The 24,400-nt window shown below is 32.5% G+C and overlaps 1 protein-coding gene across 2 annotated transcripts in view; it reads left to right on the top strand.

The window, feature by feature from the left end:
• Positions 1 to 24,400, top strand: part of STAG1 (STAG1 cohesin complex component) — a 351,800-nt gene that overhangs the window by 222,115 nt on the left and 105,285 nt on the right. For both annotated transcript variants that reach the window (XM_074214835.1, XM_074214834.1), the window contains 6 exons: positions 2,017 to 2,168; positions 2,784 to 2,857; positions 16,301 to 16,424; positions 18,794 to 18,892; positions 20,222 to 20,301; positions 22,834 to 22,941. In XM_074214835.1, the coding sequence (XP_074070936.1) occupies positions 2,019 to 2,168; positions 2,784 to 2,857; positions 16,301 to 16,424; positions 18,794 to 18,892; positions 20,222 to 20,301; positions 22,834 to 22,941 (635 nt within the window). In that variant the 5' untranslated portion in view covers positions 2,017 to 2,018. The remainder of the gene's footprint in view (positions 1 to 2,016; positions 2,169 to 2,783; positions 2,858 to 16,300; positions 16,425 to 18,793; positions 18,893 to 20,221; positions 20,302 to 22,833; positions 22,942 to 24,400) is intronic.

Below are 24,400 nucleotides of genomic sequence, written 5' to 3'. Positions count from 1 at the left end.
AGCATTCTTTTTACTTTGATACTTAGCTGATCCATGTTTTCATCCATTGGAAGTTATTCCTTACAACCGGTTCATAAAGCCTTCTCTTCCTGTTTTAATCTTAATTCTCATCTATGTCCTTTCTTAAATCCTCCATAGAGATTCCATTCCACCTATTGGAATACTTTTCCTTGTTCTTTTAGTATGTGAAAGATACTAATGATTTCTTGAGGTACTAATAGCTCTTTTGTTTCATTCTTAGCACATGATCAACTTACTTTCTTTTCTGGGCACATGTTTTCTTTTATAGCAAGAATGACAATATGAATGGAATTCAGTTTCTCTGTGTCAACTTGTTAGTCACTAAACAAAAATCACCTGTTGATTTTATAAGAATCGTGATTCTTAATATTACTAGCCCAGTTTCCAATTCTGATGTTGTAAGCAGAAGTGAGTCATTTTGAATTTAAATCTGTTCACTGTGCCTCTTTGTTCCTCAAAGATCCCCACCTTCACCCCCCCAAAAAAAAAATTACCTGGTGATAAGGAAGATATTCAATGAAAAAATAGAGTTTATGTCTTTGTTTAAGAATAAAATTTTAAGATTCCCTATATTTAGCTAGTATGGTCCTCAGAGAGTAGACATAATATATATCACTGGGCTTTTAAAGTATTTGTAGATAGGTAGCATCTATCACTAGTTGCATTCAGCTTGTAAAACTTTGAATTCACCTCCATTTCATGGTGAATCATATATTCACATATATTTTCTACTTTTACTTTATCCATCATATATGATCCACAAATGTATCTTATGAGAGAGGTGTAAGGTATTCATTATTAGGGAAACATAAGCTTTCTAAATTGGAATGAAGTGGATTAAAAGAGGTGTTCATTTGGGGAAGAAATTATATGAACTTTTGACTTAGGTTGAGCATCTTGATAAAATGAACTTTGACAAGAATGAGTAAGATATAATTGTGAGAACTGTTTAAAATTTCTTTCAATAAGGAAGTTGAAGGAAATACTTTTACTTCTTGAGTACTGAGCCAAATAACCATACAATTTACTTTGTACCATAATCTTACTAGATTTTTTTTTGAAAGGGAGAAAAAAATTAAACATAATGTCACAGACTTCATTGGGGGTTTTATAGTTTATAAGCAATGAAGCTACTCTAGATAACAACCAAACCGTGGGCAATGACCAAAAACTAATCCTTAGTTCTTTTCACTTCTCTGCCCTCTGCCCTCTGCCCTCCATTCCAGTGTTTCCAGAAATACCTTAAGTAAGAAGGAAAAAAGCGTTTCTATTTTTATCCAGTTTCCTATTTTTCTCTTATATCTCCTATTACCAACTTATCAATATATTAGTAAAAAGACAACAAAAAATACACAACTTGAACTTGAAGCTCAGATATTTACTTACTTTTAAATATGTATGTTTTTTATTATTAAATATTGAGAATTGAGGTATTCCAAAAATTATTTTTTAAAAAATTAACTTACCTTTCCTCCCCTTAAATTCCAAGTTAATCTGACATGTTAAAACTATTGATTTACACAGAGTGGAAACTATATTGCATTTAGATCGATAATAACAATAACAACTAACAGCACTTTTAAATTTGCCTCTCGTGTTATTAATTCATCCTCTTATCAAATAGTCCTATAAAACTTGCAATTTTTACTTAGGAAAAATCTTAGAAATTTTTTTGCTAAGATTATAATCCATCTGTTTCCAAATAAGCTTCCATCTCATAATAAGCCACATTATATAATAATATTGTAAGGAGATACTTAGATTAATGCAGTAGCTGAATCTCTGACATTAGTCAAAGAATAGGTAAGTCTTGAACAGCCTGTAAGACATAGAAAATATATAGTATAAGGATGAATTCATGTATTTGTTTTATAATAGAAGTTTGATATAGATGATATGACTCATAGGATTTAAATTCTTTAGTGACATGTGCTTTTATAATTTTTTTTGTTTGCAAGTTAGAATAATTGATGATAAAATATTTATTTTTCATAGCCATGAAGCTTATGACTGCTCTGGTGAATGTTGCCTTAAACCTAAGTATTCATCAGGATAATACACAAAGACAGTATGAAGCAGAAAGAAACAAAATGATTGGTAAGAGAGCTAATGAAAGACTGGAGTTACTACTTCAGAAACGCAAAGAGGTAAGTGGTCCTAAGATATAAGTGAAAGAATTAATTTCCTTTCATAAGCATATGTATGTAGAAATCCATTATTTCTCTGATATAAATAAATCAGTTTTTATGCAATACTGCTTTATTTCTGGTTTGTTAATTCAGATATTTATTTAAAAATTAAAATTAGAGGCAGCAGTGTAATAGAGATAGATTTGGCATCAAAGGTACTTGAGTTCAAATCTTGACTTAATGTCTCATGTGACAAGTCACTTGAACTTTTTTATCATTAATTTCTCATTGCTAAATGAGGGATTTAAACTGGATAATCTCTTGAATCCCATCTAACTCTAAATTTTGTGATAAAGAGAAATCATTTAAAATGTTAAATCATATATTTGGATGATATTATTTAAATTACACTTATTTTACATTTCTATACCTAAAAGTATTTCAAATTATAAGAGAAGCTAGAAACTACAATTTTTTACAACTGCATTATGTCCAAATGCCTTTTTGATTCCTAATTAAAGAGATATCTAATCATCCATTTTCACAGTTCCTAGAAGTTATCACTCTTTCAACATCAAAAGTAATTGATTACATTAAGAGATAATTGATTATATTATTTGGTTTTTATTTCAGCTGCAAGAAAACCAAGATGAAATCGAAAACATGATGAACTCAATTTTTAAGGGTATATTTGTTCATAGATACCGGTAAGAGTTGAAATTATAATTACATCGATTGGTATTTTTTCAATTCTATACCCAACTTTGTTTCAGTTTTATTCTCTGAAACTATTTTCTTAATTATTGTCATAAAGGCTGTATTCTAGCTATTGAATTATTTAAATTTCAAAGTATATGGGAGAATGTTGTAGAAAAGTGGTCCTAGTTGTTGTTCAAGGAACAGTCTAGGTAAGTTGAGAAAGACATACTATGAAATTGGATGCAGAACATAATTTTTTTCAGCTATATTTCTATCTTAATCACTAGAACAATTAGTATAAAGTATTATGAAAATCCCAGTTTCTTGAAGCATTAGAAAACTGGATTAATGGAAACTGCTAGACTTTTTTCTTCATTTGGTTCCTCATGCTACTCTTTGCCATGGATATATATTAGCTAATCACCTCCCTGGGGAATATCAGTCAACTTTACTCTGTTGCATAGGTTCTTAACTTGGATCCATAAACTTGATGTTTAATATAATGTATTATGATGATTTGAATAAAATATACAAATTTCCATGTAATTCCATATATTTTATTTTACATATTTAAAAATATTGTCTAGAGAAACAGACTATAGACTTTTCCATATTGTCAAAGGAGTTCATGACAAAAAAAGATTAAAAAGCTCCAATTCCAGTTCTTTATCCTGGATTCTGTCTTAAATGTGCAGTAACTTTATGTAATATCATAATATCCTGTATGATGAAGATATATTTTATATGGATATATTTCTTTGTCAAAACCTTACTTTATTGTAATAAATATAACAGACATATATGTGTGTGTGTTGCCAGATATATGGGAGCATTATGACATGAAATTACATTTAAATAATGAGTAAAATAATGTCAAGTGCAATACAAATATAAAACGTATATTAATGTAAGAGCAGATGATGAAATTGAATTAGATTTTAAAATGGGGAGAGGCATATTTGTTAAAGTAATTAGACAGGGAAGACTACAAATTTGGGGAAGATTTCAAGAAAGAAGAATCTTTTTTTCTGAAGTCAGAAAGTCAGAGTTCTTGGTAAAACTTCTCAAAAACATTAATTGCTCTAGCATCTCATGCATTGGACTTAGAGCAATCTGTCCTACTCATAGAAATTTAGGGTCATCTTTGGGGAGAGACCATTGCTATGTAATTTCAGGCATATCTCTACTCAAAAATATCTTTACATTTTACAGTTTCTTTAACAGAGAGCAATTTCAGTCTTCTGTAATTGGAAATAGAAAGTTTAAAAGTATTAATACAAGTTAAAATAGCCGGTGTTAGGTGGGGTAGTGGATAAATGGACCGGCCTTGGAGTCAGGAGTACCAGGGTTCAAATCCAGTCTCAGACATTTAATAATTACCTAGCCTTGGGCAAGCCACTTAACCCCATTTGTCTTGCAAAAGCCTAAAAAAATTTAAAAAAAAACACCCTCCTTAAATTTTTAGAACCCAATAGTATTATTTTTAGCTCATTCGTAATTTTTATTAGTATTATCTGTGTACAGGTCATATCCCCTACATTAGGATAAAAGGAAGCATTTTTCATTTTTGTATCCCTAACCCCAGCACAGTATCTCCAACATAGTATATACTTAGTAAATATTTATATCAAAGTTAGTTTTAATGGATTTACCTGATAATTAATATTATCATTTATCAAAATTAATTCACTCATTAAATCCTTTCCTGTGAATAGGGAATAAATAGATGAGAAAAGCAAGTTTGTAGAAAGGGGAGATTGGGAGGAAAGACACAAAAATGAAATGACTCAAATTTTTTTTAACCTTTTATATTAAAACACTGCATCACCAGCCAGATATATTGAACATGTGGAAAGAACTAGTTTGAAAGTGAGGAAGGTAATTAACTCTTCCTGGGACATTGTCATGGAGGAAATCCTACAAATGCCCCTTTTTGCACAGGCTATTTTATTAATTGCATCAAGGCCCAGAATATTACAATGATTTCTAAATGAGATGATTATACTCACATATCACAGATATTTAATTACTTAACCTTAATAGCTATCTGAGAAAAAGCTAAATAAAGAAATTAATAACAGTCATCCAGTCTCTTATATATAAGGGTTTTGGGTTTTTTGAGTACAGTTTATGCAGTAGAACAAATGCTACAAAATAGTGAGCTAATAGAATTGAACAAGAAAATAAGTGGAGACTGGATTTATTTTGCAAGTTTTCATCGTGGTTTTTATGACCTCAAGCTTCTCCTTCATTTTTAACTTTTCTTTTTTAAGTTTTTGCAAGGCAATGTGGTTAAGTGGCTTGCCCAAGGCCACACAGCTAGGTAATAAGTATTTGAGGGCAGATTTGAACTCAGGTACTCCTGACTCCAGGGCCAGTGCTCTATCTACTGTGCCACCTAGCCACTCCAATTTTTAACATTTTTAACACCAGTATATTGTTAGTTGTATTCTATAATTCTGAGTCACAGAATACAATAGTCTTAGAAGAATTAAAATTATGAAGGATCTCCAAAAGGGCATCGAAAACTTGCATGGTGGGCATAAACTGTCTATGACAGTTTATATACAAGGAATTAAATTGAAGAAGTGGTATAAAGAATGTTACTAGCAAGATGTATGACCAAAAAAAAAAACCCAAAGCCCAATCATGTAACAAAAGTATGGAACAATGAATAAAAAGTTTATATGCTTGGGATCCACAAAATGTGATGAGAATATAATAAGGATATCTATCAACACATTGGTTGTACTCTTAAGACAAATATGTATTGTGTAGATTAGTCATAGAGGGTGATGACAGCATACTTCGTTTGAGATCAGGGAATATACACGCTGATACCTGAAATGTATTAGAATATTAAATTATAACCCTACTTTACTATTTTAGAAATAAAAGTGACAAGGATTTAAAATTAGGGGAAAAGGAAAAATAGGATTACTTGATCTCAGTTTCATGCTATAAATTAGTGATCATCAAAACAAACTAAAGCATGAAGCAGACTAGATGACAATGAATGAGAAACAACTGAATTCAGTAACCTATAGTTTGATAAACCCCACAGCATAGCCTGTTTAATGAAAACTATTTTTTGACCAAAATTTCTAGGAAAACTGAAAAGCAACTTGACAAAAACAGAACTTAGACCAAGATTTTACACCATGGTTTTGCTTTGAAATTAAAGGTCTTGCTGAAGCCTCACATCCTCATAAAATGAACATTGTTCAGAATAACAAAAACTAGTAGTCTCTGGATGAGATTAATATCACTTAATTCAGGAGCAGCTAGGTGGCACAGTGGATAGAGCATTAGTCCTGGAGTCAGGAGTACCTTAGTTCAAATTTGGCATCAGACACTTAATATTTATCTAGCTGTGTGACCTTGGGCAAGCCATTTAACCCCATTTGTCTTACAAAAACCTAAAAAAAAAAATGCCATAAAGAACAAAATAAATTATATTTTCACAAGTAGGGAAAAGCTTGTTAATATTATTAGAGGTATCCCTGAATCAATTGCCTATAAAAAACAATCAAAAGATTAATGAAGGAAAATTCTATACAACTGAAATTACTTACAACTAAATCATTTAAATTAAATACAAATTCAAAAGGGAAAATAGAGAACAAAAATACCAAACATTGACCTTAGTTTCCGTACAAGTTAATCAGGGTAAATTAGTTTCCACAATTAGGGGACCAAAAGACCTCTGAATACATATTAGTTAAAAAGCATATGAATAATAACAGCTTATATGTAGTACTTTAAATTTACAATGCTTTTCAAATATTATTATATGAATAGCATATATTCATTGATGAACACTAACCATCAAAAGCATTACTAGGTTATCATTCAAATTAATTTATAAACCCATAGGAAGAATTAAAGTCTATCATGCCATTTTCTGACATCTTTAAAAGAATTAGATCAAATACCTTTCATAGCAATTGCTAACAGTTGAATTCTCAGCCATACAAATGATAGAGGTGATCCCAAAAAGATTATGTCAGTTACCTGAATTAGAAATGCTATTGCATGAACAAAATCAACATAACCAGAATGAGAAAAGAAAGTCAACTAATCATTCCCTTGTAAATAAATGGATAAAATAAAACAATTTTCAAATAAAAAATCACAAACTACTAATGGCAGTAGTGATTGTTGTTCCAAATAAATAATGAGACAAATGCAAATCAAAACAATTCTTGGTTTTTCATTTCATACCCAGTAATTTGGCAAAAAATTGATAAAATAAGAGAAAAGTGTGGGAGAGATTATAGAAGGACTGGTGTAGTTGTAATATAATTAAAAGCTGGATGAAGAAGAGTAGTTACAATGAATATTGAATTAACCTTATAGGTGATATTCTATTAAGATTTTTTGTAAAAGTAAAACAAAAAAAATTCAATTAGATAAAAATTTGGGGCAGAAAAGAAGTAAATTTGAGTCAGAGATGAAGAAAAATAACCAACAACTAAAAATGCCCTTTTAAATACAAAAGTGAAAACACAATGCAGTTATTTCTTGGAATAAAAATAGTGATCAAAAAAGAAGTATTATGGTAAGGAGTAGCAAGTTAATAAGACCTTGACAATATAAGAGACATAAAACCATGGTAGATACTCAGAAATATGTGATGCCAGTCCTATTTGTAAGTTCTTATTTTACTGAATTGTACAATAAGGAGATACCCTTGTTTATTTCAGCAAAGTTTTTTTTTTAAAAAAGCACCCGTACCATGATAGAATCATATATCCTTATAGTTCATACATTATGGGAAACTAGTTTTCATTTTTGTTTTTGCTTTTGTTTTTTGTGAGGTAGTGGTGATAAATGACTTACTCAATGTCACATAGCTAGTATTTATCAAGTATCCAAGACCAGATTTGAACTTAGGTCCTCTTGACTCCAGAGCCAATGGGCCACCTAGTTGTCCTGATTCATACAGTAAGAAAATGGGTGATAACATCTCCCTTGTTGTCATTTCTTTGCTACCCATTTATTCTTTTACCACCTACCTCAGTAATTCTTGTGGAGCTTCTCAGAATGGTGGCAACTATTTCTCAGAGACAACATTATTTTAGGGTGAGTATAATGAAAAATAGAAAAAGTGAGTTGATGACTTTATGATAGAAGATGAGATCTAGAGGAGTCTGAAGGGTAAAAAAAAAAACACTCCAAACTCCATTCATGTAAATAAATATCTTTCATAAAGTACTCTAGACAGAGGGGGTGGGGTTACCTTGATTTGAATTAGCTCAATCTTAAGCATTTAAAAACTGCGATAGAAGCCTGCAGGGAACATTTTCAAAATCCAGATGCTGTTCAGCAAAGAAATTGTAAATGTGGAATTATCATGCATGAGATATAAGAGCAACTTACATGAATAGTATAGACTTTGAAGAACCAAAGAGGAGAATATCTAAATTGCATCAAGAGATAATATAGTACATATGCCAGGGAAAAGAGAACTAAGCAAGAGATACATCTTTTAGGGCAAGTGGTGGCAACATAACTATAATTTTAATGATCATTACTGACAGCAAATATTTACTAAGTATCTCTTGTGTGCTAGATATTGAGGATACTAAGGAATCTGACATGGTTCGTCATCCTTAAGATTTATTTTTAAGAGATTTGAGATATACCCAAAAATTATCTACAGTATTATGTAAGATAATAGCTTCTTTAGGGATCATAGAAAAGAAAGATCAATATAATCTAGAGGTACCAAGGAAGGTTTCCAAGATTGTATACAATTTGAATTAATCCTACTAATCTATGAAGAAAAGACTTAGCCAGTAATAGAGCTAGACAGGCATTCCAATTTGAAGAGAAATTATTCAAGCCTCAAAAAGTTGATTTAGCTGTTGTTTAAAGCAAGAGAATTCCTGTATGTTATTAGTGGAGCAGACATGTTAAGGTCATGTTGTAGTAGATTTCGGGAAGGAAAATAGATTTACTGAATCAATAAGATCAGAATGTTGAAAAGTTTTTATTTTTTATCACCAAAGATCATCAACCAAGTAGGGGCAAATGAGAAGAGAAAAAGTTTTGCAATTTGTTGCCTCTAATTTTCCTTAGCAAAGGTAGCAAATTAAGAAAATAGCACTACAATGAATTGATGAACAACTGCTTTAGATGGCTGGTTTCTCTGTATTTTAAGAATAGCTCATCAATTTGTTAAAAATTTGTATTTTTTATCAGTAATTAATTGTCCTGTTCTGTTTTCTGCCATTTATTTTCTTACCTCAAAAAAATGTAATTGATGTTTTTTAATTAAAGACTTTGTTTTGAGTTTTACAATGTCTTCCCAATTTTACTTCCCCCCCCCACAGAAAGCAATTTGTCAATCTTTACATTGTTTCCTTGTTGTACATTGACCCAAATTGAATGTGATGAGAGAGAAATCATATCCTTCAGGAAGAAACATAAAGTATAAGAGATAACAAGATCAGACAATAAGATATCAGTTTATTTTCCTAAATTAAAGGGAATAGTCCTTGAACTTTGTTCAAACTCCACAGCTCTTTATCTGGATACAGATGGTATTCTCCATTGCAGATAGCCCCAAATTGGCCCTGATTGTTGCACTGATGAAATGAGCATGTCCATCAAGGTTGATCATCACTCTCCCATGTTGCTCTTAGGGTTTACAGTGTTTATCTGGTTCTGCTCATCTCATTCAGTATCAGTTCATGAAAATCCCTCCAGGCTTCCCTGAATTCCCATCCTTCCTGGTTTCTAATAGAACAATAGTGTTCCATGACATACATATACTACAGTTTGCTAAGTCATTCCCCAATTGAAGGACATTTACTTAATTTCCAATTCTTTGCCACCACAAACAGGGCTGCTATGAATATTTTTGTACAAGTGTTGTTTTTATCCTCTTTCATAATCTCTTCAGGGTATAGACCCAGTAGTGGTATTGCTAGATCAAAGGGTATGCACATTTTTGTTGCCCTTTGGGAGTAGTTCCAAATTGCTCTCCAGAAAGATTGGATGAGTTCACAGCTCCACCAACAATGTAATAGTGTCCCAGATTTCCCACAATCCTTCCAACAATGATCATTATCCTTTCTAGTCATATTGGCCAGTCTGAGAGTTGTGAGGTGGTACCTCAGAGAAGCTTTAATTTGCATTTCTCTAATAAGGAATGATTTAGAGCAATTTTTCATATGACTATGGATTGCTTTGATCTCCTCATCTTATGTAAACTGCCTTTGCATATCCTTTCACTATTTGTCAATTGGGGAATGGCTTTTTTTTTAGGTTTTTGCAAGGCAAATGGGTTAAGTGGCTTGCCCAAGGCCGCACAGCTGGGTAATTATTAAGTGTCTGAGGCCAGATTTGAACTCCAGGGCTGGTGCTCTATCTACTGCTCCACCTAGCTGCTCAGGGAATGGCTTTTTAAAAAAAATATATATGACCCAGTTCTCTGTATATTTTAGAAATGAGTCCTTTGTCAGAAACATTAGTTGTACAGATTGATTCCCAGTTTACTACATTTCTTTTATCTTGGTTACAGTGGTTTTATCTGGGCAAAAGCTTTTTAATTTAATGTAATCGGAATCATCTAGTTTGTTTTTAGTGATGTTCTCCATCTCTTCCTTAGTAATAAAATTCTTCCTTCTTCCCTTTCCATTGATCTGACAGGTAAACCTTTCCTGGATCTTCTAATTTGCTTATAGTATTGTTTTTTTTATGTCTAAATCCTGTATCCATTTGGATCTTAACTTGGGATATGAATGTGAGGTGTTAGTCTAATCTCAGTTTCTTCCATACTAACTTCAATTTTCCCAGTAGTTTTTATCAAAGAGAGTTTTTTTTCCCAGTAGCTGGAATCTGGGTTTATCAAACAGCAGATTACTATAATCATTTCCTACTATTGCAACTTGTCTAATTCCGCTGGTCCGCCACTTTATTTCTTAGCCAATACCAGATAGTTTTGATGACTGATGCTTTATAATATGATTTTAGATCAGGTAGAGCTAAGCCCCCATCTTTTGCCCTTTTTTTCATTAAATCCCTGGAAATTCTTGACTTTTTATTTCTCCATATGAATTTACTTTCAACTTTTTCTAACTCATTAATTTTTTGGAATTTTGATTGTTAGAGCACTAAACAGGTAGTGTAGTTTTGGTAGAATTGTCAATTTGATTATATTAGTTTGTCGATCTATGAGCAGTTGATATTTTCCCAGTTATTTAAATCTGATTTAATTTGTGTGAGAAGTGTTTTATAATTGTTTTCAAAAAGGTTCTGAGTCTGCCTTGGCAAATAGACTCCCAGGTATTTTATATTGTCTGAGTTTACTTTTTATGGGATTTCTCTTTCTAGTGCTTTCTGCTGTATCTTGCTAGTCATAGCTAGAAAAGTTTAGGATTTATGAGGGTTTATTTTGTATCTTTCAACTTTGCTAAAATTGCTAATTGTTTCCAGTAGTTTTTTGGATGATTTCTTGGGATTCTCTAGGTATGCCATCATGTCATCTGCAAAGAGTGAGAGTTTTGTCTCTTGCTTCCCAATTCTAATTCCTTCAGTTTTTTCTCCAATTGCTGAAGCTAACATTTCTAATACAATATTGAATAGTAGTGGTGATAATGGGCATCCTTGTTTCACCCTGATCTTACTGGGAATGCCTCTAGCCTTTCCCCATTAAATGTAATGCTTGTTGATGGTTTCAGATAGATATTCCTAATTATTCTAAGGAACAGTCCATTTATTCCTACATGTTTTTAGTAGGAATGGGTGCTATATTTTGTCAAAAACTTTTGGCATCTATTGATGTGATCATACAATTTCTGATAGATTTTTTGTTGATATAATTGATTATACTAAAAGTTTTCCTAATATTGAACCAACCTGAATTCCTGGGATGAATCCTCCTTGGTCAAAATATATTACCCCAGTGATAACTTGTAATCATTTTGCGAAGAATTCATTTAATATTTTTGTATCTATATTCATCAGGGAGATAGTTCTATAATTTTCTCTCTTTGTTTTAACTTCCTGGTTTAAGTATCAGCACCATATTGGTTTCATAGAAAGAGTTAGGCAGAGTTCCATTCTCCCCTATTTTTCCAGAGATTTTATATAGAATTGGAACCAATTGTTCCTTAAATGTTTGGTAGAATTTACTTGTGAATCCATTAGGCCTTGCAGATTTTTTCTTCGGGAATTCAATGATGGCTTGTTGAATTTCTTTTTCTGAGATAGGATTCTTTAGGTATTTACTCTCCTCTTCATTTAACCTGGGCAACTTATATTTTTGTAAATATTCATCCAATTCACTTAGATTGTCAAATTTGTTGTCATAAGTTGGGCAAAATAATTTCTAATTATTGCTTTATTTTCCTCCTAATTGTTTGGTGAGTTCACCTTTTTCATTTATGATATTAGCAATTTGTTTTTTCTTTTTTTTTTATAAAATTGACCAGAGGTTTATTAATTTTATTGGTTTTTTCATAAAATGAACTTTTGGTTTTATTTATTAATTCATTAGTTTTTGTTTTTGATTTTATTAATTTCTCCTTTAATTTTTAGAATTTATAATTTGCTATTTAATTGGGGATTTTTAATTTGTTCTTTATCTAATTTATTCATGTAAGCATTTAAAGATATAATATATCCACCGATAGCTGCTTTGAGTGAATCCCATAGGTTTTGCTATGTTGTTTCATTGTTGTTATTATCTAGGATAAAATGATTAATTCTTTATATAATTTGTTTTTTGATCCACTCATTCTTTAAAATGAGGTTATTCAGTTTCCAGTTGTTTCTGGGTCTATATCTCCCTGGCCCATTATTGCATTGTGATCTGAAAAAGTTGTACTCACTTTCTGCCTTTCTGCAGTTGATCATTAGGTTTTTATGTCCTAGTACATGGTCAACTTTTGTATAAGTGCCATGTACTGCAGAGAAAAAGGTATATTCCTTTCTATCCCCATTCAATTTCCTCCATAAGTCTGCCATATCTAGTTTTTCTAACAATCTTTTTACCTCCTTAACTTCTTTCTTGTTTATTTGATGATTCTATTTATCTAGATCTCAGAGTGGGAGGTTGAGGTCTCCCACTAGTAGAGTTTTGCTGTCTATGTAAGAATTTTGGATGCTATCCCAGTTGGGTGCATATATATTTAGTATTGAAATCACATTATTATATATGGTACCTTTTAGGAGGATATAGTTTCCTTCCTCATCTCTTTTAATGCTGTCTATTTTTGCTGCTGTTTTGTCTAAGATAAGGGCTACTACCCCTCCTTTTTCACTTCAGCTGAAGCAAAATATATTTTGCTCCAATCTTTTACCTTTATTCTATATGTATTGCTCTGCTTCAAATGAGTTTCTTGTAAGCAGCATATTGTAAGATTCTGGTTTTTAATCCACTCTCTTATTCACTTAAGTTTTAAGGGAGAGTTCATCCCATTCACATTCAAAATTATAATTACCAATTCTTTATTGCACTCCATGCTATCTTGCCTCTGTTTGTATTTTCCCTTTTTACCCCCTTATTCATATTCCCAGTATTTTGTTTCTGAATACCACCCCCCTTCAGTGTGTTTGCCCTCCTATATCACTCCCTCCCCTTTCTTTCCCCTTTCCCTTTTTCCCTTTTCCCTTCCCTTCCTTTTGTTAGTCCCCCTTTCTCCATTCCCCTCCCCTTTTCCCCTTTTAATACTTGAGAGGTTAGATATTTTTTAATTTGACTGAGTATGTGTATAAGCTGACTTTAAGCCAAGTCAAATGAGAAGAAGATTCAGGTGTTTCTCATCTCCTCCCTTCTTCCCCTCTATTACCATAGGTATTTTGTACCTCTTAGTGTAATGAGATTTTTTTACCCCATTCAATCCCCTCCCTCCTTCCGTCTCCTTCCTGTCCCCCTTTTTAAGGAGGAGGTGTTTTTAAATCATTCTGAGTCATAGAAAATTCTAAGTATCCATCACTTCTAACTAAGTACATTCTATCTAATAGCATTACAATTTTTGAGAGTTATTTGAGAGTCTTTCTCCCAAGTAGGGATATAGCCAATTTCATGCCATTGGATAGCAGTCTCATCGATAAGTCATAAGTGTTCATCACTTCTGGCTTAGGTATATTCTCTCTGTTAGAATTACAATTCTCAAGCATTATGAGAATCTTTTTCCCATGCTGGGATATAGCCAGTTTCAACTTATTGGTTAGCAGTTTTTTTTCTTTACCCTCCTCCCTTTATTTTTAACTTTTTCATGTCTCTCTTGAACCTACTGTTTGATGTCCAAATTTTCTATTTAGCTCTGGTCTTTTCATCGGGAATTTTTGGAATTCTTCCATTCTCTTAAGTGTCTATCTTTTCCCCTGAAAAAAAAAAGACTAAGCTTTGTAGGATAGTGGATTCTTGGCTGCATTCCAAACTCCCTTGCTCTTTGGAATATCTCCTTCCAGGTCCTTCAATCCCTTAACTGCTGATGCAGCCAGGTCCTGCATAATCCTTACTGTCCCTCCTTGGTATTTAAATTGTTTCTTTCTGGCTGCTTGCAGGATTTTCTCTTTTATCTGATAGTTCTGGAATTTGGCCACCACAGTCCTTGGTGTTTTCATTTTAGGATCTCTTTCTGGAGGGGATTGATGTATTCTTTCAATAACTACTTTTCCCTCTGGTTCCTCGATATCAGGGCAGTTTTCCATCTCTAGATCCTGTAATATTAATTCCAGGCTTTTTTTTTTTCTCTTCAGTGTTTTCAGGAAGTCCAATATTTCTCAGGTTACCCCTCCTTGATCTATTCTTGTAGTCTTGTAGTCCAGTGATTTTACTGATGAGGTATTTTACATTTTCTTCTATTTTTTTTTCTATTTTTTGATTTTGTTTAACAGGCTCTTGCTGTCTCATGAAATCATTGGTTTCCTCAGACTCCATTCTTTTGTTTAGAGAGTTTTCTTTATTAACCTTTTGCAACTTCTTTTCCAATTGCTCAATTCTACTTTTTGTTTGTTTGTTTGTTTGTTTTTTGTTTGTTTTTAGGTTTTTGCAAGGCAATGGGATTAAGTGGCTTGCCCAAGGCCACACAGCTAGGTAATTATTAAGTGTTTGAGACCGGATTTGAACCCAGGTACTCCTGACTCCAGAGCCGGTGCTTTATCCACTGCGCCGCCTAGCCGCCCCTGGTCAATTCTACTTTTGAAAGAGCTTTCCATTTGACCAGTTGAGGTTTTGAGAGAATTATTTTCTTTTTGCATTTCCCCAATTGAGGATCTGAGAGAATTATTCTCATTTTTGTCCAATTCCATTTTCCAGTGATTATTTTCTTGTTGCAAGGTGTTAATTGTCTCTCCCAAATTTTCCAATTGATTTTTATACTCCTTCCTGTTTTCTTCAAGGAAGTCTTTCTATGGTGGAGACCAGATCATATTCTCCTCAGAGGTTCTACATCTCTGAGTTAGGGTCTTTTCCTTTCAATAATTTTTCTATGGATCTACCTTTTTTCTCCTGATCTTTCTTCATTTTGCTGAGACTTTGATTTGGGGAGGGGCTGGTTTATAGAGGTTTCGTGTTGGGATCCCTAGAGTCTTTACTCACTGAGTGCAGTTCTTCAGCTGGCCAATAGGAGGTGCTGGTTGCTTTCTCTGAATGTCTGTGACTTTGATTGAGGCCTTCTCCCTTAGCCTGAAGGGAGCAATTGAAGCTATGGAATGCTTTTGTCTTCAATCAATAGTGGGCTTTACCCTGGGTTGAGGTCATCACTCTCCCTATTGTCAGCTGGGCTTCTTCTCACACAGCTATGCCCATGGCTGCGGAAGACAAATCCTGAGGTAGATGTTCTTTCTCCCGGCTTTTCTTTCTGGGTTTTGTGGATTGGATTTCTGTTAAGAGGTTTGTTTCATATCATAGATGGGAAAAGATTAGGAGACTTTAGAACTGTGCCTGTCTTCTCACTGCTATCTTGGTCGGAAGTCCCTGTAATTGATATTATATAACTTATGCCTTGCTCTGCAACAAGGTGTTATCTGAGTCAGGAAGCCTTATGTCCAGCTCCCACTGCTTCTATCGCAGGCTGAAACAAGTACCTTTAACCTCTCAGTGATCTAGACAGCTGTCTAAGAGAAAATTGAAAGGATGGAACTACTCTGACTTAGTAGAGAAAGTTCCTTACCAGGAGCCTCCCTATACTGATAAAATCACAAGTTTGGTCAAGAAAAAATAAAAAGTTCCTTGCTCAAATTATATTTCATTATTGCATGCATTTATTTATTCATTTGGATCTTTGTTATTGCTCACAGCAGAATTCAGACTAAAATTTGAAAATATAAGTGAATTATAAATATAAAAGTAAGAGTTCCTTTATTATTTATTGGAAGAATCTTGTGTGGCAGCAGTTAAAGTATTCCCAAATAATGATTATTGGGGGTTAGAGTAGTGAAATTGTAACATATCTTAACATTTTTAAAAACATGATCTCTTTCCTCTCTAGTGATGCAATTGCTGAGATTAGAGCCATTTGTATTGAAGAAATTGGAGTATGGATGAAAATGTATAGTGATGCTTTCCTAAATGACAGTTATTTAAAATATGTTGGCTGGACTCTTCATGATAGAGTAAGTAACTCTGCTATAAATCCATGTGAAAGATGTTTTATTATCTTACTTTTTGTTGGTAGCATTGTTTCAGTTTTACTATATGTTTCTTGAATTGAAATATTTGTTTTTGAGTTTATTTTTTTTGAAGTAGTGAAAATTTTTAAATTATTTAAAAGTAATTGTTCACATGTTGGGCTTGCTTGTACTGAAACACAGAGACAGAAACTGAATCTCTCCCTCTAGTATTTTGAAGCATTCAGGATTCAAAATAAAATGAAATACTACATTTCAAGTAGTGCTAATATCTGGTTTAGTTTTGGGGTAAAACTATTCTTTTACTTGGTCTGAAGAGGCAACACATTACAACTTCCTCTTCCAGTATGATATATCAAAAGATAAATTAACTTCATTCTCTTTTTTAATTCATTGCCATACTATCAAATTAAAAATTATAAGGGAACCTGTGATTTCATCAACATAGATAACTACTCCTAGTAAAGATCACTGTTAACAATGCTAATCTGCATGTCTTAGTCTTAAGAGATTTTTGTGCATACTAAGGCATTTTTCCAAGGTTATATGACCAATATGTGTCAGGGAAAAAATTTGTATTCAGGTACAGAATACAGATTGCAAAACATAATGAGCTTTAAAGTGTCCATAATAATATGGGTGCACTGTACAAAATATAAAGGAATTTGATTTATTTCTTAAAACAACATACACATGAAAATGATATGTAATTGTACAGTGTTTTATGGTGACCTCAACACTACTATAGACATTCAAAGAAGATGTCTTTGGAGTAGAACAGAAAAGGAAGATTTGATAAGAAGGTTGACTTTTGCCTATGACAGCATGTGAGAATATTTGCCTTCACACAATTGGCATTTTATTCATATAGATATATAATATATATTATATTTATGTATTGTAATGTTTATTATATGTATATGCTCTCACATTACTGGTACAAAGTATCAAGCAGCCTCATCCAGGTTTATTCTGCCATAATTCCTCTTTCTGTAATACTATCCTCTACTATTATCTGTCTTACCCTATTTCCACCCCTCCAATTTAGCCTAGATCATAACCTTCGTGTTTTCTTTTCAAGAGAAGGATTATCTTTGCCTCTTTAGAATGTATCTTTTTTAAAAAAAAAAATTTGGTCAGAATTTTCATCCTCCCTGACCAGATTAGCTCAGGAAGTTTTCTCCTAGAAATCACAAAAATCTTAGGGTTAGAAGACCTCTTATCTGTTTCAGAACTGCTCTCACAAATAAAACTACTACCAAACTTTTGATTATAGTATTTAAGGCCTAAAATAAGAATACTTTCAGTTTTTATTTAATTTTTCCTCTTACTAAAACTATTCTGGATTTACTAAAATCATGGTCTTGATAATTCTCCTTTCTACTACATTTTCCCTTTCTTTTTGACCTTACTTTCAGGCCCTTTCTCCAGTGCTTGCTTCTTGGTAAAAGGGGCAGAATGCTGTAGTAGAAAGCACACTGGAGATAAAGCCAAAGAATCTGAATTCAGATCTCAATTCTGCCCTTTGTAAACTGAGATAAGACACTTTACCTCCCTGCCATTTCCTTTTTCTACAAAATGGGGTTAATACTTTTGTTTACAGCCTCAGGGATGATGTAAGGAGAGCAATTTGTATACTTTTTAAGAGCTAGAGAAAAGTGAATTTATCCTTGCTATTATTGGTATGAAATTGAATTTCTTTTATCCAGGTTTCTCTTTAACCTTTAATTTTAGTTTTTCTACTGGTGTATGTACTACTCCAGATAATCTTGGCTCTTTGAATCTTATACTAACTTCTTTTCCTATTTGAATCATAATTTATATGTCTCAACACCTTTAAAATCACAGCACCATTAGGTTGTCAGGCCACCTGAATTCAATTGAGCTTTTTTCATCTTTATAATAATTCTCACACCTACCCCTACCCCCTTTAGTTATTCACATATTTAAATTATCATCTTTTCCAAGAAACTCCAGTTATTTTCCCCATAAATTTTACATTTTGTTTGAATTATATCTTTTACATCCTATCTAGAGAATTTTGGTTATACTTAATCTAGTAATGATCTGAGGGGTTATTTTTCCCTGATTAAGTATGGATATTTATGGGAACAACAGAATTTTCCTTATATAAGTTTTTCAATGAATTTTAAATTATTTGAAGAACTAACTATAAATGGAAAATAGATTTTATAACAATTTATTATTCCAGTCGAACTTAATATTTATACAACAAATTAGAACACTATTTTAATAAGTGACAAAGCTAGAATATTTTATTTAGATTTTCTTTAAAATTATAAACCTGTCTGATCATTCATGAAACTGATTAATCTTATTGTGTTTTTATGTAGCAAGGTGAAGTCAGGTTGAAGTGCTTAAAAGCTCTACAGAGTCTGTATACCAATAGAGAATTGTTCCCCAAATTGGAACTATTCACTAACAGATTCAAGGTATGTATAAAAAATTGTTATGGAAAGAGAATATAACTTTCACCATCTAGTTACTAGTGATTTTGTTTTCCTTCTTTATCACTTTAATAGTTACTATTTCTGATAATGTAGTGCAGAATGTTATTATAATAATAATTCCTTAATGCAAGTATTTCTCACTATTGAGTTACATTTGAAAAACAATCATATTTAGAATGGGTCGAGAGGTTGATTAGTTTCAGTACAAAAAATTTATTGTTGTATAACTATTACATGTTTAGTATTTATAATGTTTTTGTCCTTCGTTTATGAAGAAGACTGTGACATCAGTCATTAAAAGCATTTGAATTGGATTTGTCTGAGGTAGTGCTATGCTCAGTCTTTAATACACAGGCAACAATAGAGTCTCCTATTTATTTTTAGAGAATAGAATTAACAGGTATCTTTTATCATATGAATTTGTATGCAAAATATCAAACTTAGTTAATGAAATAAAAAACTAATTCAATCATATAATTTTCAAGCTAGTAAGTGTTTGTGTGTGTGTGTGTGTGTGTGTGTGTGTGTGTGTGTGTGTGTATTTGGATGTTCTCCATGGCACCTATTAAGGAAGGAACTGAGATCTTTTAGACTTTATAAATTCCAAAACAGGAAGTAGGGGAGTAAAGTTTAGGAACTGTTTGGAGTTAGATGTTATGCATTCTAAGCCAATGTAGTAGCAATCCTTCTTAAGTCATTATTGCTCCAATGATAAAGATGCTATATTTGATTGGAAAATAATTGGGCCTATTAATGCAAATATATTCAAAATCACATTAAACCTAAATTGTTAAGAATTCCCAATAATTGGAATTTATTCCATTACTCTTGAAATTTCTAAGTTAAAAACTATATTAAATCATTTTTAAAAAGTCATCAGACTTCGAGGTGGCTAGGTAGCGTAGTGGATAAAGCACCGGCTGGTCTTGGAGTCAGAAGTACCTGGGTTCAAATCTGGTTTCAGACAATAATTACCTAGCTGTGTGGCCTTGGGCAAGCCACTTAACCCCATTTGCCTTGCAAAAACCTTAAAAAAAAAGTCATCAGACTACCACATTATAAATAAGCTATGATTAAGAATTATTTTTTGTACTTTTGGAATGCTTTCCTCAGTATGAAATCTTTCTGATTTAGATTTATGCTCATATTCTTTGCTTCTATTGGTGGTTAACTGAATAGCTTTCTCCAACTGTCACCATAGAGAGGCAGCTGTCATTTCTGACAGAACAAAAGAGTGTTGTACTCACCAGCAACAAATACATCAGCTTATTTATTTTCTTTTGTGAATTTTTCCCCTGACTTCTTATCTAGGATCGCATTGTATCAATGACACTTGATAAGGAATATGATGTTGCTGTGGAAGCTATTCGATTAGTTACTTTAATACTTCAGTAAGTATTTCAATGTATTGAATTTTGAAATCATCCTTCGTTCAAGTACAACAAAGTACTTCATTAATACAGTGACTGAACATCAAATGTGGGAAGTTACCATAGGGGTTCCATCCAATTTATCCATATAAACAAAATGTTTTTTTCTGTGATTTGTAACACATTATGTGCTCAGATAAACGCTTCTTGGTTCATTTTCGTTCTTTATTAAAGAAAAGAAGAAAAGTGTTTCAGATATAGTTCTATGTTTAGTAGATCGGGGGTGGGGGGGCAATCAAAAGCCATAGTTTCTTTTCTTGGTTGCACCATTGGAGCAGGATTGACAAACATGTACTCATGAAGAAGTAGGATTATTAGTGTTATCCGTACTCAAGTTTAGGTACCAATGACTGGGGATCTGAATGGGAATATGCAAAACAGGCTCACAGAATAAGATGTATAAAAGTAATATGAATTTGAAATTATAAGATTGAATTTAGAAACCACTGAAAATAGATTGGATCAATGTAAAGTTTTACTTAGAAATAAACATTTTCATAATAATTTCTCATTTGTTAATTTTACTTGACTCAATAATTTTGTATTGACTGGTTTTATTAACTTTTGTTTAATAAAGAAGAAACTTAATTCCTCTCTCTTGTAGCATAGACAGTATTTTTTTTCTTTCTCTATCTGTCTTAACATGTGTTTTATTTTTGTTTTAGTTTTCTAGTCCTATACAGCCTACTCTACCACACCGCCTGGTGACAATAAACAAGGAATTCTAAAATATGCTAGCTGGAAGAGAATATGTAGGTATATATTAGAGATAATGTAGGTTCAAGAAGATAATGAGTGAGAAAGCACTAATTATGGCTTACTATGTGCCAAATTCTTGGACTATAAATAGAAAAGGCAATACAGTCTACTCTCAAGGAACCTTCTTTCTTAACTGGGGGTGATAAAGGAAAATTCAGCTGCAGGGCAGTGAAAGTTAAAAAGTCCATTTGGGATCTCATCTAACTCTCAGTAGTTATGGGAAGATCACACAGTACCAGATATCATGATTCTTATTTTGGTTGAGTCACTGCCAAACCTCCCAATGGTCTTCACTTCTGTTTCATAACGGGGCAAAGAATTATACTAACAGAGTACTCTAAGCAATTTGGATAAGTTATCTAAAGTATAATGATGACCTAGTCCTTCTCTGAAGTGTTTTTATGTCAGGGTGCTCACCCACAGTCAGAAGAAGGTGATGTAGTCAGACATGAGGCAAACCATTTTACTTTTCTGCCTCAGGTTTCTCATCTACAAAATGAATGGATTTGTTCTAGATTACTTTTAAGTCTCTTTTCCAGATATAGCTTCCTATTCTGTAGATAAAGAGAATGAGGTAGATATAGCCTACCTAGATTTCATCAGGATATTCATAATTGTGGATATGTTATTGTGAATGATGTCATTGTGAAATGATAGAACAAGTAGATTCAGAACTAATCAGATTACTGAACAAAAATAATAGTCTTTATTAAGCATCTTCTCTTTATAGGCATCTTAGCCACATTATAATACCCATTATTCCAATTTCTTCCAACATATTCATGCTGTCTCCATAGCTTTGATGATTCCTAGATATCCAGGAAGGTACTGTGGTTTTTTGACTCCTTCCCAGCTCTCTTGTCAACCTCTAAATCTGTTGCCCTTACCTTTATGTTCTACCCCTATATACCAAATGTGTTACTTTTTAAATATCAAGAAAAGTATTTTTTTTGAGAGGGAAGTAAATATTTAAAAACATATTTGATTTACAGGTTTTTGCTCTTCCAAAAATTTGTCAGAAACAAGAAAATATCTTAATATTTATTGAATATATCTTTTAATCTGTTCTTCACTAAGGCATGATTCAAATGTGGATCTTTCTGATTTTAAATCCATTCTGCTACAGTTCTTAATGGCCTCTAAGAAGAACTTTAGGAGTATTTAATCCAGTGATGGAGGAGTTTTAAGAACAATGAGATCAGTTATAAACCAAGTTTCAGATAATAAAATCTTGAAATTAAAGTGATTGCAATGGGAATGGAGAGTAAAAGAAATTTGGGAGAGATATTAAGAAAATATTAGTAGGACATAGCAAGTTAGAGAGATATAAGGGGAAATTCCATATTTTCCCCAGAAGACCCTCATTGCTCAATTCCCACTTAGTACATGAAGGCTGTGGTTTCATCTGTTCTGGGAGTACCTGCTGGGGAACTCCTACCACCCAAGCAGATTCTCACCTGCTCTGCAATTTATAATCACACATGGGTTAAGTGATTTTCTCAGGTTCACACATGCAGAAGGTGAGACTTGAAGCAGTTTCTTCGTGATTTCCAGGCTGGTTCTCTGGCCACACTACCCCAGCTGTCTCTGACTCTTCCCAAATCATTCGTTTGAAAATTTTTGTTCGTTATTATGTATCATTCTAATCATTATATACAATGTGTGTTTAGCTGTAGAATGTGGAGTTCATCATAAATTTTGTTTGGTTCATATGTTACTTTGTCACTTTTTCAGTGGAAGTGAAGAAGCACTTTCCAATGAAGACTGTGAAAATGTTTACCACTTAGTATATTCAGCACACCGGCCTGTTGCAGTAGCAGCAGGAGAATTTCTTCATAAAAAGTGAGTTAACAGTAACCTTGGACACTTTGTTGTAGTATTAACTGGAAAAAATTCAGTGTGACAGGTAGGGGAAAGTATATTCCTAACAGCAATGTCCTGTTAGGTGGCTAGTCTTATGGGCAGTACATGAAGCTTGCTTGTCATTCTTTCATCTGTGGAATTGAAAAAAACAGTGTTCAATAGAAAAAGGCTTGGAAACCTAATGTTCTTCATGCACCTGCATTTAGTAATCCAAGAATTTTGTTGATCTCATTCATATATTTCAAAAATACCCTTTTTTTTCTACACCAAATATGAAACCAATAAAGTAATCCTGGTAAACAGCCAAGGTAGAATAAATTGAAAACAAAAGATGCAGGATATTTTTATTTTTTTTAAGGTTTATATCACATGAATGCTAATTGCCAAATGCCCTAAAACTTCTTTTAATCTTGATACCTTTTTCATTTCACAATAATATGTGTAGCTTTTAAAAGAATAATTTATACTGATTTTGAAAAAAAATGTGATTTTCATTAGGGTTTCAAATAAAAACAAAAACCAAGCTTGGTGAAAGATTTTCTTTTTGAATATTTTAAATTAATATTTTTAATTGACAGAAATCTATTTTCTCCACTCAATAAAAAAAATTTCCTTTTATACACATAGTCAAGCAGAACAAATTCTCTCATTGACTGTATTCTAAAATATGTCTCATACTGCACTCATAATCTATCACCTTTCTCTTGGAAGATAGACTGCATGCTTTTTTATCAGTTTTCTGGAATCAAATGAATGTATCATTGATCTGAGTTTTTAGTAACTTTCAAAGTTTTTTTAATAATGTCATAGTTAATTATATAAATTCCTAGTTCTTCATCAGTTTATAAGTCTTCAGAACTGTTCACTTTTCTAATATTGATTTTGTGAATTATTCTGGTTCTAAGTCAATCCATATCTCTTTGAAATCATCTATTTTCTCATTTCTTACAGCTCAGTAGAACTCCATTACATTTCATGTACTATACGTTGCCCCAATTGATGGATTTTTTTAAATTTCCTGTTCATTTGGCCCTTTTCGTTTCTTAGATCTTTTGATGAAGGCTTTAAGAATAGTATAGGTGGGTCAGAGGGAATGTTCTTTTTTGTTATTAATTCCAGATTGCTTTCCAGAATGACTATAACCATTCCCTGGTCCACTAACACCAGCACAAGAGGCTTGTTTTTCCACAGCCCTTGTAACATTTATCATTTTTTGTCATCTTTGCTAATTTGATGAGTACAAGATGGATTCTCAGATTTGCTTTAATTTATATTTCTCTAATTATTAGTAATTTAGGAGTATTTTCTCATGTGGCTATAGACAGTGTGCGTTTCCTCCCCTGAAAACTGTTTGTATCCTTAGACCCCTTATCAATTGGGAAATGGTTCTTTTTCTTATAAATTTGACATAGTTCCTTACACAATTTGAAAATGAGAA

Source organism: Macrotis lagotis, chromosome 1 (assembly GCF_037893015.1).
Source record: "Macrotis lagotis isolate mMagLag1 chromosome 1, bilby.v1.9.chrom.fasta, whole genome shotgun sequence".
Taxonomy (NCBI): Eukaryota; Metazoa; Chordata; class Mammalia; order Peramelemorphia; family Peramelidae; genus Macrotis; species Macrotis lagotis.
This window is presented reverse-complemented; position numbering and strand designations above follow the sequence as displayed.